This window comes from Schistocerca americana, chromosome 3 (genome assembly GCF_021461395.2).
Source record: "Schistocerca americana isolate TAMUIC-IGC-003095 chromosome 3, iqSchAmer2.1, whole genome shotgun sequence".
Lineage (NCBI taxonomy): Eukaryota > Metazoa > Arthropoda > Insecta > Orthoptera > Acrididae > Schistocerca > Schistocerca americana.
The window spans coordinates 896,731,860-896,747,866 of NC_060121.1; the positions used below are offsets into that span (position 1 = coordinate 896,731,860).

Genomic DNA, 16,007 nt, shown 5'->3' on the forward strand with positions numbered 1-16,007 from the left:
GATTGATTTCTTGGCCATCCCTAGAATATTAGTCAATTCACACTGGCTGTTACATCATGTCATTCCACCTGGTCCAGTACTGAATCGTGTAAGTAAGATTATGAACTACCATCAGTGATACAAAAAGTCAGAGTATAGTACAGGAATTGAGGAAATAACAACGATAAAGTTCATTAATGGTCAAGTAAAGTCCATAATGTACATTCTTCATCAATTTTCCGTGGTAAAGTGCTGCAAAGTGAAACAACCTTTCAAAACATCGAAATTTATTTGTTTGTGAAAATTTATACAATTTAACCTATCAAACAATAATGGAAAAAATAGAACCTGTTTACCTTAGCCATTGTGTTTTTGTCTTATGTAACTAATAACATGATAAACAACTGTGTTTACGTCTTTCACTAGAGCTACCTTTTTAATTTAAAATGTTATTTAATGAAAATTGGTTCCTCAAATTATGGTACCTCAATAATTTTTCGCGTTCAGATATCTGACCTTTCTTGTGGAAGAGCACTCAATGGAAAAGCTGGCCAAGCAGAATTTGCAATTTACCACAAAAATAAAGCACAACAATAAAATATAGATTAAGAAGACGCGCAAGCAGGAAATCCACTACTAGAACAAGAATGAGCATGGCGAAAATTGGTTAAATTCTGATGTTAGCGAACGACGCCGGCATCAAAATTTCCTCCCCGAGAAATCTCGACGTGACGTGACGTAACGTGAGGATCTGTTGAAGGCCTGTATGAATACCCCCATTTGAAATATATTGCCAAATGTTTTGATGTGGCGTGCCAACCAGTGTCAATTGACTTTGGAGCAATGGAAAATCGTTACTGATAAAAACTGAGGTACTACTTTTCTCTTCCGGGCTAAATTGAATTAAACCATCAAAAATGACGTCTCATGCGAAAAGGTGCGAGTATTTCATTAGGATAAAATGTGTTAGTTACCGAGTCATCAAACTAAAAACGTGCATCTGTACCCAAGAAAGAATCAAACCGTTGCAACTATGTTACAAGTTACACGCAGCAGTATCACCATAACGTATTAAACAAACTTATCTCCAGGTTTCTTTAGTGACGGGTGAGCAGGGTTCACACACGCAACTAATGTGGTGCCACAGCTTGTGGGTTTGTGTAGTGGCATCGTGAGCCATAATTCACACAGGACGCCACAGATTCTACGTAGTTGGACAGCTTTCAATATAGTATCAGTTGAAATCATATGGGTGGATATGAATGTTATACTGCAGGATGTGGTATTAGAGATGTGACAAGAGTTAAATACAAGGAAGACGAAACCCAAATGTTGAATCCGAAAACTGCTTTCGCACAGCGATGAATCAGAGGCCACAAACACATGTATAAAAGAAATAACACTTGGAGACGAAAATGCTGTCTGCAGTGGCAAAACTAATCAACAGCTGGCATGTAAATATCATCTGCACACACATCACCCCCTCAAGATTTTAGAATCTTATTACATTCGTTAGCATAGACATGTCGAATAAATAATTTTTAGTTTAACATCTGCCACGACACACACAGAAGCTATTCCCTGCATATGAGCCGCAGTTTACAGAATGCTTGGCCTTGAAAATTACTCGCTTTTTGGTTACGTATAGTAAGTTTATTTATTTATTCATCCAAAAATCTTTTAAGATAGATTGTGGGAGATTTGATTTGCAAATATTGTCCTCCCCCCCCCCCCCATCCTCATCCTCCACACACACCCACAAATGCACACACACACTGCTGCAGAAAATCAAACATAGGTTGCTGTTCTTTTCGTTCCGGAAGCTACTGTGAAAGTCTATCTGCCGACCACGTTTTCACTTTTATCAGTAATAAATTGAAAACACACTGAAATCGAATGGAGTACAGCAGTAATGGCTCCACAATAAGTGCAACAGAATGCCCGTGTTTCGAAACACTGCCGCCAGGGAGTAGTAATGGAAGGAATGTGGCGCAATAAAGTACAACCAAATTGAACTTTTTATGGTATTACAAAAGTTGAGTCTCTTAAGTTCCGCCACTAAAAACTTAGAGTTCACACATGCAATTGCATTACAACAGTATTGCGCCACTACCTGTGGCGACATTTTTGTTGCGCGTGTGAACCCAGCTTGGCAGTATGAGCACCAACTAACAAAGCGTTCTGAACTCAATTAGTTATAGGAAATGGAACCCAAAAAACCAGTAAATACAGCTTCGACCTAGTAGATTTCCATCATCAAACCAAGAAGACTGCTCAGATGATAAAAATGGTGTGGATTTAATCTCAATCCGGCCTTAAATACAATGACAAAGCAGATCGACTAGCGAGAGATGTGATCTGCAGTGGAAGTTTTTTGGACATATAACTCCCATACACAGATTACCTCCTGAAGATCCAACAACAACCTATTCTTTCGAGGTAGAAAGAATGGAATGAAAGTCAAAAACAACGGAGAATACAGGACAGGAATGGTTTATAAATTCCAGATATTCAAGGACATTAATAGCGTCCACCGTGAAAATGCGTCTCGAATATGGATTTTTTCCCGACTGCTTACATAGAATCAGCGTACTGGAGACACACTTCTGTTAATGTGACAAAGCAACAATTGCTGATGTAAATCAGGTCCTGTTTCAGTGCAAGCGCTAAGGGAAATGCAGAGCCAGATTTTCAAAGGAGCTCTCGAGACTTGGTCACTGCTAGCCACTTTGCAATACCCTAGTTCTTGGAGAGAGAACCAGGAGTGGATACGCTGCCGCGGCCAGATTTATAGCACTGGAAGACATCAAAAACTAAAAGGAGTAAAACGATGACCTTAGCAGTTTCGTCCCTAAGAAATTCACACACACACTAAAAGCAGAGATGACCGTCGAACTTAATTCCCGAACTGAATTAGTTGCTTCAATAGCTGTCAACTATATTTACTGGGTACCTACAACATTTTCTAACTTAAGACAAATTTACGAATATACGCCCTAAAATGGATGTATGATGATTCTCAGATGTAACCTTAACATATTTGTCAATCCTTTTAATTTGTGGTGACTAAAAGTATGTATGCTAGAAGCCAATAATAAATAAATAAGAAATAAAAATGATTGTTCCTCGTCGCCATAGGAAATGACAGTCGTTACGCGGAACGCATGTAAATGGAACGCGCCTAACGTCTGTTTGTAAATGTTATCGTTGTGTGTTGGAACTGTCAACTAGGGCTGCGACACTTTTTGAAAAGACGCGTTTATTGTTTATTTTGTTTTACATGTGTAAAAAACAACAGAATGTTTGAGAAGTAGTTATAAAACCGTGAACCAATTAGATTGTTGCTAGAAATGGATTCTAGTAAGTATCGTGATATAAATTAAAACAATTGTTTTAGGTAAATATTACTATATCCGTCAATTTTAGGTGAATCGAAATGTAAGGTGAAGGAAGATTTCGCTCTCAAAGCGTATAAACTTTATCTCCGCTCTAATAATGCAGGTTTCATTTACTGACAGTATCCCGTAATATAATCATTCGTTTCGGTATGCATCTATCCTTTTGAATTTTTAGCTAAGTTTGAGTTTTGTCTCCTACAGCTGTTCAGCAGTGTATCGTTTATGAAGCTGATTCATGGAATTCTTTGTCTGAAGCAATTGAAAAGATACTGCAAAATAAACCGATTGGTTGGGTATCATTTGAGCAGATGTACGCCATTGTATATAAATGTGTATGTAGTGGATCTGCAGAGAAGATGCATGGTGATCTCCTAGAGCTCTGTTCTAAACATTTAGATGAAGTGGAACAAACCTTAAGGGAGAAGAAGACAGCTCATTTTCAAAATCATGTGAGAGATTTTTTTTTAAATTGTACATTTTGGTGGAACCAAGCTGGTGTTGGTATAGAATTTCAGTTTGTGTGTTTTTATTTTTCAGGATGATGACTCTGTGAGCTTTGTTCTCTCGTTTCGTGATGCGTTAGAACTGTACCTGAATGCTGTTCCCCAGATAACACCTATATTTGGATTCATGGTTAGTAAACTAAATTCCAGTTTGTAAATTATACAAAGTACTGCTTTTTCTTTTATTTTATAGAAATAAAGCAAGAAATAATTTCCCATTGTTGTCAAGTAGTCTGTGATTTATGTTGGGAAAGACAGGAACTGCGATGACAAATCTTAATTTTGCATGTCTTCAGTCATTCTTTAGTTAACTTCATTATGACTGTTTCCTTAGTATCTGTTACCAAATCTCTAAAAAGCAAAGTGCCTTTTATTTGTCAAAAAGATTAATCACAGACACTACTGAAATGGTCAATAGCGACTCTTACTAATAACTTCATTGTGTTCATGAAATATGTACTATTTTACTGTCGGACTAACTATTAGAAGATAATGTGACAGCTGTGTGGCTTGTTCAAGTTGTTTTCATACATTTTATGTAGGTGTAGAATTGTTCCGCTTCTTAGAGTTAAAAGGACCTTATGAAATTATATTAAAATGATCGATATTTTAAAATAAATATGTTGAAATGAAAATTCATTAGTGATGTAAGTTAGACTTAATTCAGTTGGTAAAAAGAAAAACAGCGAGAATGACATCTCAGTTTCTTCAGTTCTGAAATATTTGTGTGACATGATTTTTAGCAAAAGCTTCTTCACTTCAGGGTGCAAAACTAACTAATTCTGAAACACTGTTATTTATTTAGCACATTTTTGTTCAAAATACACCTTCCTCAAACATTAAGATATTAAGCAAAGGTAATAATTTGCAAAACCAATATGGGCTGCTGATAAATAACTCTTTATTTGCTACTAGTTTTTATGTTATGATCTTCAGGTATCATACAGTTATTCACAGGATCCTTCATGGCAACATTCTTAGTGAGGTGTCCAGTAAATTAAAAGCCGTCTTGCATGACTGCCATCAATATTGAAATGCATACAAAATACAGTCAGTAATGAAATGTACGAACAGAGTTAATAGTCTTCATCCATTATCATAATAAAGTCCCACCTTTTTCTGTGATCACTCTACAGGGATGTATTTTATGTCATGCCACCATAAGAATATGGCCACATGTACTTTTGGTACTTGAATGTGGTCAGAAGATTAAAATCAGTAGTAAACAAAGCATAATTTATCAGCAATCCGTTTGAAATATGGTTTATTTTTTTTTTTTTTTTCAAATATTTATGAGCTGTGAGGTACAGCCTTCACAAAATATATTAAGACATTCATCAACATTTGACATATTTGTTTATGAGTGAAGCGATTTTTACTACTAACAAGTGTGCAGTGCTAGGATGAGCATGGAGTGGGTAACAGATAAGGCCGTAATAACAAAGGGAGATTTGAGAAGTAAATATGCCTGAAACAAGTAGATGGTGAACCTAGGTAGACATCCTAGCCACCAGGAGCCATTGTGGCTGGGCTGAGGTGGACTAAAATCCAGAGAGAACGAACACTTCCAGCTCACTGCTCTGGCCACATTTCTGCAAGCAGCATGTGATTTTGTCTCTGTACATTCTGTTGGTTGTCACACATAAAAGTGTAATCTGCCAGGAACCAGTATCAGAATGAAATGCTTCTGTCCAGAAATACAGCCTGGCCTGGCACATAGACCATGCAAAAGAGTGCCAATTAGGGAGTGCTAAACCATCCATGAGACAAAAATAAACTACTCTACATTATCCTAGACAGATAGTGGCTTTTACCCATGCCCTTAAAAGAAGGGGGGGGACTGAGACTGATTATTCTGCTGACTAGGAGCCACTCGAATAAATCAGGGAATCAAATAAAATTACTCAATTTATTGCATAATTGAATAAATGTATTTTCTGTTTCATAAAGTATGATGTAATGTCAAACACTGATTTAAAGAAGACTATAAAGTAATCAATCCACCCAACGAACCGTCTACCCGAGGGGAGGCCCTAGTCACATGACATTATAAAATAAAGTCATTTAGAGGTGGGATATTTATTTTCTTTTCGAAATATTATGTGGTTCTTGAAATGGGCTAGCCCAGCACTCAGAAATTGCAAAATATATCTGGATTTATACTCTGAAGACCAGATATTTATCAGTAAATGTAGTACACTGTCAAGAATCATTAAACAATTTGGAAGACTCTTAATTTTTTGTTATTTGTTAATGAAATGAGAAACAGAACAACTGCTTTATGGTGCATTAATGATATGATGACATTTATTACCAAAACGTTCTAGTCTGTGAACAATAGTAATTTGAAGGAAATACTATTTTGATTATAATCTACTTGCATGCAGAGAGTTGTGACAAATACAGTTCTTTGATGTACCATCCCTTGTTTTTGTCCTTTTTGGGGGCAGTACGACAAGGAAATTTTGTGTTAATTGTTACAGGAAAATGTTCATTTGTTAACAACCTCCACAATCCCTCCCCCTCATTTACTTCAAAAGCTTAATTGAAAATTTTTATTTGGATCACAATATGAAGGATTTCAAAGAGGGCACATGATATTTTATGAAATGCAAATTCAGTATTACTAACTATGAGACAAACCTTTATCCAAACAGTATGTTGGTGAATATAAAAATGTACTGTAAAAAGCCAATAATATTTTGTTGAAAAAAAAAAAAGCTAATAGGCCTGCTGTTTGAGATCAACAGGAAGTATAGCTACAATTCCCTCCACCACACACCGTCAGGTGGCTTCCGGAGTATGGATGTAGGTGTAGAATTGACTGTGAAACAGTAAAAAAGAGATTGTATCTTCGTATACAACATTTCTGGGTCCTTTGCATAGGGAGTTCGAGTTGAAATGGCAAGGTTGATGTGAAAAAAAAAAAAAAACCCATGCTTTTCTTCCAGGATAATGCACTGCTCACCACAATGGGCTAGTGTGATGACCAGTGAGTTGTTGCATTGCATGCAAATTGCTGTAAATTTGTATTTGGCGAAACTGGGTACAAATTTCTTTCTTGGAGAAATAAGAAATAAATCGAACTTAAGGGAAGTTGTGTTTAGAAATTTGATGTGTTGCAGGAAAAACAGTTATGTACTTTGTTTTTTATTAAGCTTTTCTGTGGCGGTATGCCTCTCGTAGTGCTTCTTTACATGAGGCATACATTTAATATGGGGTACAACACTAGAATATTGTGGTGTCACCGCCAGACACCACACTTGGTAGGTGGTAGCCTTTAAATCGGCCAGGATCCGGTAGTATACGTCGGACCCGCGTGTCGCCACTGTCAGTAATTGCAGACCGAGCGCCACTACACGGCAGGTCTAGAGAGACATCCTGGCACTCGCCCCAGTTGTACAGACGACTTTGCCAGAAGGGGATCACTGACAAATATGCTCTCATTAGCCGAGACGATAGTTAGCATAGCCTTCAGCTACGTCAATTGCTACGACCTAGCAAGGCGCCATTTATCTTTTGCTGGTTATCTTGTCATGCCTGTACCGACAGACCGATGTTCTACAATTATGGATTAAAGTTAAGTATTCCAGAAGCTACGTACTTTTCTTTATAGCATTCATTACGTATCCTGTTTCAGACCTCACGCCAGCCTGCGTGAGTTCAAGCGCGTGCCTTTCAGCTTCCTCTCATTGTGTCTAGGCTGTCTTGTCTAGACACAACAAATATAACTAGCATAAATAGTGAAAACAATAATAGCTATAATAGAAAAAGTATTCACAGTTGATTGTAGTTTATGAGAAGCAGAATAGCAAAGACGAATTACAAGCAGGTAGATTTAAACATAGGGCACTAGCAACAATGGAAAAAGAGAAGAAGAATGTGATGGAATGCAAGTAATGAAGGAGGAGGGATGGGGAGTGGTCTGATTGAATGAGGAATAAAAAGAGATAGAATCATAACTGGAAGACGTTAAGAACATTTTCTTTTCTGTAGAAAATTATTTACTTACGTTAATTTTCTAGGGAAAAGTTGTGATGTTGACAAAAGGAAGTATTTTGGCATTTTTCTCGAATGCTGCTGGGTGTCAAATTGCAGAATGCAGTGTGACATGTTCGAGAGGTGAACAAAGGCAACAGGAAAGGAATTTGAAAATATTTTTGTTTTGTGGGTTGTTATAGCTAGTTTACTAGATGAGTGAGACCTTGTCTTAAGATTATGAGATGAATGAGATTCAAGTAACAATGAACTGACTAAAAAAGAATAGGTAGTAGTAATGTTAAAAAACATGTAGCTTCCTGTTTATAAAAGGTCCTGGAAGTGGCGGCTATGGGTATCCAGGCATTGCCAACTTCATGTGATGACGTTACCAGCAACACACTGTAATCCTGACAGCGTGATGGTGTTAATTTCTCTAGTAACATTCCGTTTAAGGTCATCTGTTGTGTGAAGATTGTCAGAATACACTTCACTGTTTAGTATGCCCCATAAATAAAAATCACACAGTGTTAAGTCTGGGGATCTTGGAGGGCCAGAGGCAAGTCTGTTGTCAGGGAACATGTTGGTGATGGAGGACATACTGTGGTTGGATGTGTGAACGGTTGCTCCATCTTGTTGGAATACTCATACAGCTTCTCTGCATTTCTTAATTGTGCGTAGAAAAATTCAGAGACGTCTAGATATCTGGCACTGATTTAGGTGTGATTGAAAAATATGGGGCTAATACTCTGCATGCCGGACAACGCACTCCAAACACCTATCTTCTCTGAGTGGAGAGGTTCTTTATGCAGAATATGTTGGTTGTCCTGTAACCTGTATCTGCAATTCTGAGAGTTTAAATAACCTGACAAATGAAACCAGGCCTCATATGACATGAATTAAAGCAATGGGTCCAAGTAACCATTACCATCTGATGTTAACAACCAGTTACAATAATTAATTCTTTTTTTACTGCTCCTCAGATTTCTACTCTTGCACCATTCTCACATGATAGCTTTGAATTCCACTTCTTTTAGTACACAGTGACTCAATGTACAAGATACACCAACATGCTTTGATAACCTCCTTACTGACTTATGAGGACTTCTCGTAATGTTCATGCGAATTCTGTCTATAGTTTCAGTGGTCCTCACTGTCAGTTGCCTGTTCCTCTGCACTTTCTGAACGGATGCTATAGCTGTCCATTTTTTATACAGATCGTTAATAGTGCTGGTCTGGGGAATTTCCTACCAGGAAACTTTGTGTAACACTCCACAATATCAACTTGTTTTTCTAATGCAAACTGCCCCATTTCTGTAACAACTCAGCAATTCGAGCTTTTTACAACAACTGATGCACTAATACACAGCTGAATTGAACTTTTCGTTAAAGTGAAGTATAAGCCAACTTTAAAGACAGCGTTGCCACTTCACAAGCATTTTGACTAGAGACGATTGACCGGTATGTGAGACCTACCGATTTTATGTGAGACACTCTGTAGTTTACTCCAACTCTGAAGATTTTAACTCCCAATTTTGAACCTACAAATGATGGGAAGGTATTTTGATACAGTAACTTGATTCCAAACAAAAATGCTATGTATTGGGTGGAAAAAAAAAATTAAATTCAAGAAGAGAAATTTTCATGTGAGTGAATGCCTATTTTAAGGTGACAGTCAGTACCGCCCAATGAGTAAGTGTATGTTAGAGAATGATTGCTATTCGAAAGTGAGAGTCACTTGTCAAAACACTGTGTGGGGATGCTAGCACAATTCAAGAAGAGTAACACTGAATTGTTTGTAAAAGAAATGTTTGCATTTTTTGACTGTTTCTTTGAAGGTTTTCATAACTAATTAGGCATTGATCATTGTAATTTCACTATGTGTGTCATCTCTTTGCAAAAATATTTATCAGTTACTGATCTAACATTCACTTTTTTTCCACAGAATAAGTTCTTTGTTGAAATGAGACTCCAAACTACATTGCAGAATGAATTGCTGGACCTTTTCAGAGTGCGAGTAGCCAACAAACATATAGATACTCTAATGAGTAAGTATTCAACTAATATGCATTATGAATTGGTTCTTACATTTACATACTTTACAAACAGAGGGATTAATCAAATAAAAATATAGGTCATATGACTGAGAAAAGAAAGTACAAGCAGTGAATTGTTTATCAAGACAGAGAAGACACAAGTTTTCATCTAGCTCGTGAATAAAGGTCTAATTGTTTTATACTAAACAAACTGTCATGTTGTTTGGAGCACCTGGATTTGCCAAATGACGCGAGATGCTGGAATGCCAATGCTTAGGAAAAGTACATATTGCAAGACAAAGGAAATAGATTTGTTCAAGGCAATAATGATAAGTATCTGAAGAGGGAAATATATATTTAGCTCTTGGTGCATCGGAGAGGCACAGATGAAGAAAGATGAAAAAAATGGGAGAAATTAATGTTGTTGTCTTATGTTAAATTACATTAACATAAACTAAAATACAAGATTCCACTTATAAATTTCCTTTTTGATGAATCTTGAAATTAAAATTTTTGAGCTTTGTTATCACATCGTCGTAGATTTGTTGCATTTCCTCACGTGTCGTTCTTGGTTACTTGATTCCTCATTACAAAACATGTCCACTGATGAGCCAAAACAGTATGACCGTCTGCTTAACAGCTTGTTTATCCATCTTTGGAAAGAAATACATAACTGCTACTGCGTATCATAGATGTGACAGTTTGTTGGTAGGTTTGTGGAGGTAAGTGGCATTAGATGTCTATGCACAGGTCATGTAAAGTTCAACAATGGAAAATCCAGAATGGAATGTAACAGTATTATGAAAATAATAGTTGCTACTCACCACATAGTGAAGATGCTGCGTGGCGTATAGGCACAACAAAAGAACTATCAGAAAATGAACTTTTAGCCAATAAGGCCTTTGTCAGAGATAGAATATGCTTGTAGTGTGGCCTCAGCAGCCAGAGACTGCAGTCACGTGTGTGTGTGTGTGTGTGTGTGTGTGTGTGTGTGTGTGTGTGTGTGTGTGTGTGTGTGTGTGTGTGATGAAGGCCTTATTGACTGAAAGCTCATTTTATGACAGTCTTGTTGTGGCTGTCTGCCACTCAGCATCTCCGCTATATGGTGAGTAGCAACTATCCTTTTCATAATTTTGTCACAAGTCATGTAATTTGCATAAATAATGGGCGAGTTTAGTCACCGAGACATCAATGTGAGTCCACTATAATGCTGCTGACACCACTGTAGCATGGTTCTGCCTCTGTGACACAGACAGTTATACTGCTGTAACATGACATCGCAGTCAAGCAAGAAGGGTGCAAGTGGTTCGCAAGTGTCAAGCATGTCTTAGATTACTACCACAGGTCCCATGCAAGCACAGGAGAATGTCTCCCATAGTATAACATTGTTCCCACCAGCTTGCGTCCGTGGCACGCTGCACATTTCAAGCCACCATTCACTTCGATGACGGTGTTTGTGGAGACGACCATCAACATATTGTAGCAAAAATGTGATTAGCGCAAAGAGCTGACACATTTTCATTGATTGACAGTCGAATCCTGATGGTCCCTTGCCCACTGAAATCGTAACTGATGATGTCGTTGGTCAAAAAGAGGTGATCTGCCATGAAACTCCATGTTCAACAATGTGCAATGAACGGTGTGCTCTGAAGTGCTTGTGCGTGCACCAACATTGTGCACTTTCAGCGGAGGTGGCACAAATCACCGTCTATCGTACTCTACAGAGCAGACCAGCTTCCACGTTCTGTGAAGAGTCATTGATGCCCAACCATTTAGTACCTAGTGGTAGTTTCACTGTCCTCCTACCTCTTTCTGTAGATGTTCATGACAGTAGCAGATCGACATTCGACCAGCTTTGCCGTTTTCGAGATATTTGTACACAGACACTGCATAATAATAACCTGCCCTCTGTCAGAGTCACTTATCCTAATGGATTTCCCCAATTACTGCCCATATCTTCACTAGGGTCTGCTTCGCTGACATACTCGTGTTAGCACTCCACATGCCTGCAATGCCACCAGGTGGATCCAATGTAATATGAGGCACTAGTCATAATGTTTCGGCTTATCGGTGTAAATTATGTTAGCCAGTCACTACATGACATATTCAATGAACGCTGTAACAGAACGTGGATTTTGTTTTGTTGCTCTCTTATATTTTCCTCCTGTAAAACCTTTTACTAGGAGAACAGAAATTTTTGAAGTGTGTTGTTGCAGAAGAATTTTAATGGTTAGATGAGTAGATCGAGTAACTAATGAATGGGTAATGCATCAGATTGATGAGAAGAGAGCTTTGTGGTACAACTTGATTAAGAGAAAGGATAGGTAAGTAGAACACATCCTGTGCCATGAGGGGATAGAGAATTGGTAAGTCTTCAGACAGAAGAACACAACAATAGTAACACACTTGGTTTATATTTTAATCTTTTGTAGGTGATTAAATTATTACAGTAGCAATATAAAGAACAGGAAAATATGTTATACCTATTCGTAACATTTGAATTCAAAGCTGCCAACCATAGTCGTAAATCATCCCATAGCATACTATGTGATGCTGTGTCATTGACAAACTATAAATCCAATTGTTCAGAACCCCAGTTGGTCCTAGGATATATCTGCCACCATTATTTTCACTTTTGACAGTTCTCTGTGATAAAACTGGAGCAGGTTTGAGTTTCTACCTTAAACTGTAGTGCCTCTTGCTTGATGAGCAAGCTCAGCAGTCAGAAAGAGGCAAGTTTCACATTGTTGGCCACTTGTTATCATGGCCATAAGTTACATTTGTTTTATGTAGTAAAAGGTGAAATTAGGCACTGAATGAAAATATCTGCAGCTCTTCGTGAAACTAATTACCGTATTTACTCGAATCTAAGCCGCACTCGAATCTAAGCCGCACCTGAAAAATGAGACTCGAAATCAAGGAAAAAAAATTTTCCCGATTCTAAGCCGCACCTGAAATTTGAGACTCGAAATTCCAAGGGAGAGAAAAGTTTTAGGTCGCACATCCAAATCGAAACAAAGTTGGTCCACTGTAATATGAGACACAATTTAGGTCGAATGAATGACTATACAGCTACAGTAGTTTGGTTCGAGTCTTAAGCTTAGCAGTTAAGCTTTACCATGTAGCCATTGCTATGCGTCAGGTGCTCCGTACCTATTTATACGGGTACCATTCCTTTTTCACGTGCTTCGTCTGGTTTGGATTGATTGCTTATTTTTCTTTGATCTGGTAAGTGTCGTTCTCTTTGTTATAGATGTTTACATCACTCTAAGCTGAAAATGCATCACTGTACTGTGTCATGCATTGTTTGTCGCATTCTGATACTGAGTGTTTTACTACCTGTCGCCGCTCGCGGCATGGCTTGCTTTTGTGCGCGCTACCACCGCTTTTAAAAAAAAAAAGGAATCGTCTCATTAGCGAAACAATGGCAAGAGACTGCTTGCTATTTGCTGTTACTTACACTGCTGCTTTCTTTGATAATGATCAACAAGAACCAAATAATAGACTGTGTATGATAGATGATGTTCTGAACGAGAGTTTAGCGAAAATTTTTCTCCGGTTGAAAATCTTTGCAGACGCCTCTGTAGTACATTACATTCTGCACAGAAATTAGTCATCTTAGATTTAAAAATCTTGTCAATTGTCGTGCTTCATTTCTGACTGTATCACTATTAGGCATAAGAACAATACGAATATAAACATGGCATGATATGTATATTATTCCTCGTTTGCTGTAGTCTTACCCTAGTTTCGTAGTTTATTAGGCAGACAGGATTTAAATGAGATAGCAGCAAACACGAAAGAATACATGGCAACATGTTTATTTTTGTACGGTATTATTCTTATGATGAAAAGAATACAGCATGCGATTCACAATTCATAAAAGTTCTTATTAGCAACGATCTCTTGTCACAGGTAGGAAAAAATTCAGAACGTAGATTTGGCCATATTGACAAACATCCCGAACAATCTTGCCAGTCGGATTTTCGTAGTACGTTGAAATGCTGCTACATTCGAAGATGAACAATACGGAATTTGTATTTACTTTGTTGGATAATGTATGAAAATGCAGTGGTCGAAACTCGGGGCGGCGAAAAAAAGCTCGTCTTACACCTCTTTTTATTTTTATATATATATATATATATATATATATATATATATATATATATATATATATATATATATATATATATATATGTCTGCTTGTGTCTGTATATGTGTGGATGGATATGTGTGTGTGTGCGAGTGTATACCTGTCCTTTTTTCCCCCTAAGGTAAGTCTTTCCGCTCCCGGGATTGGAATGACTCCTTACCCTCTCCCTTAAAACCCACATCCTTTCGTCTTTCCCTCTCCTTCCCTCTTTCCTGATGAGGCAACAGTTTGTTGCGAAAGCTTGAATTTTGTGTCTATGTTTGTGTTTGTTTGTGTGTCTGTCGACCTGCCAGCACTTTCATTTGGTAAGTCACATCATCTTTGTTTTTTTTATATATATATATATATATATATATATATATATATATATATATATATATATATATATATATAATAGAGGGAAACATTCCACGTGGGAAAAATATATCTAAAAAGAAAGATGATGAAACTTACCAAACAAAAGCGCTGGCAGGTCGATAGACACACAAACATACACACAAAATTCTAGCTTTCGCAATCAATGGTTGCCTCGTCAGGAAAGAGGGAAGGAGAAGGAAAGACAAAAGGATATGGGTTTTAAGGGAGAGGGTAAGGAGTCATTCCAATCCCGGGAGCGGAAAGACTTACCTTAGGGGGAAAAAAGGGAAAAAAGGACAGGTATACACTCGCACACACACACATATCCATCCACACATACACAGACACAAGCAGACATTTTCAAATGTTTTTGTTTGGTAAGTTTCATCATCTTTCTTTTTATATATATATATATATATATATATATATATGTGTGTGTGTTTTGTCGCCAGTACCTTTGTGCCTGCAAAGCATGCCTGTGTGGCGCTACATAATTCGACGGCAGAAGTTAGTTGTGGCGGCACCTACCAACATTTTTCAGAACTTCCACTTACTTTGCACTCGATTCTAAGCCGCAGGCGGGTTTTTGGATTACAAAAACCGGAAAAAAGTGCGGCTTAGATTCGAGTAAATACGGTATCTATCTGCATTTACAGTGAAGCGCATTTTAGATAAAGAAGACACACTAAACCAAATCAGAACAAGGAATACAATCTACCACACAGGCTACAATTTCTTAATGACTTCACATTGTCACATACTGTGAGTTAAGTTTGTCATTGCTAAGAATAAAAAAGTGTTGTTGCATACAATTTTTTAAGTCTTGAAATGTCTTATGGCATTTTCTGTTGGAAATGTGGACGGTGCTTCCAGCATATTCAACAGTGAAATGACTTAACCCTTTGGAGACTAGCCACTTACAAGAATATCAGACCTAGAAAGCTGGGCATTTATGCAGTTATTTAAAGAGTTAGTTTCATGTGTGTAGTTAATGTACCATCAAGAGTAATACACATTAAAAAACGACCAGCTGTGAGATTTATTTTTCATGTGTACTTTAGTTCTTTGAAAGATTACAAGTTTTAAAATAATTATGACAGAAAGTATAATTATCCCGGCAAGAAAAAATTTTGAGGTGAATTATTGAGAAATTTTTTCCTCTTGACCTTACAAAATTTCTTGCTCACTCAACAGATATGACATATTTGTAGCAGAATTACAGGAAACCATGAAACCTAACAAATACTCTCACAAAATTATGTCAGTACAACCATATTGACTCAGCCATTTGCCATAGTAACCATTACACTAGTTACTGTTTCCTTTGAAATAATTCTATAAATTGACAACAGGAGGCAGCACCAGTCAAGGGACAGGTAGCGAGACATCCATGCATGGTTCTCATGTGAAAAGAATCCAGTTTTCAAGTTTTTGAGTGATGGCTTACGGATAAAGGAAATTCAGCAGGACCTATACTCTGGTGCGGTCGTTTTAAGACAGAGTTGTGGCACGAGCTATGCTCATGTTTGGTCTTCAAAGTGTTGAGTACTGTATTTAACATACCCACAGCCCCCCTCATGTGTGTGGTTGTATGGAGGGTGCC

The 16,007-nt window shown here is 37.6% G+C and overlaps 1 protein-coding gene across 2 annotated transcripts in view; it reads left to right on the forward strand.

The window, feature by feature from the left end:
- Positions 1-3,172: 3,172 nt before the first annotated feature.
- Positions 3,173-16,007, forward strand: part of LOC124605577 (CDK2-associated and cullin domain-containing protein 1-like) — a 59,604-nt gene continuing 46,769 nt past the window's right edge. The window contains exons 1-4 of one of the 2 annotated variants that reach the window (XR_006978656.1): positions 3,173-3,339; positions 3,579-3,826; positions 3,915-4,010; positions 9,804-9,906. Coding sequence is in view for 1 of the 2 variants with exons in the window: in XM_047137354.1 (XP_046993310.1) it covers positions 3,330-3,339; positions 3,579-3,826; positions 3,915-4,010; positions 9,804-9,906 (457 nt within the window). In the remaining variant the exon portion in view is untranslated. The remainder of the gene's footprint in view (positions 3,340-3,578; positions 3,827-3,914; positions 4,011-9,803; positions 9,907-16,007) is intronic. The other variant, XM_047137354.1, reaches the window with a different exon arrangement.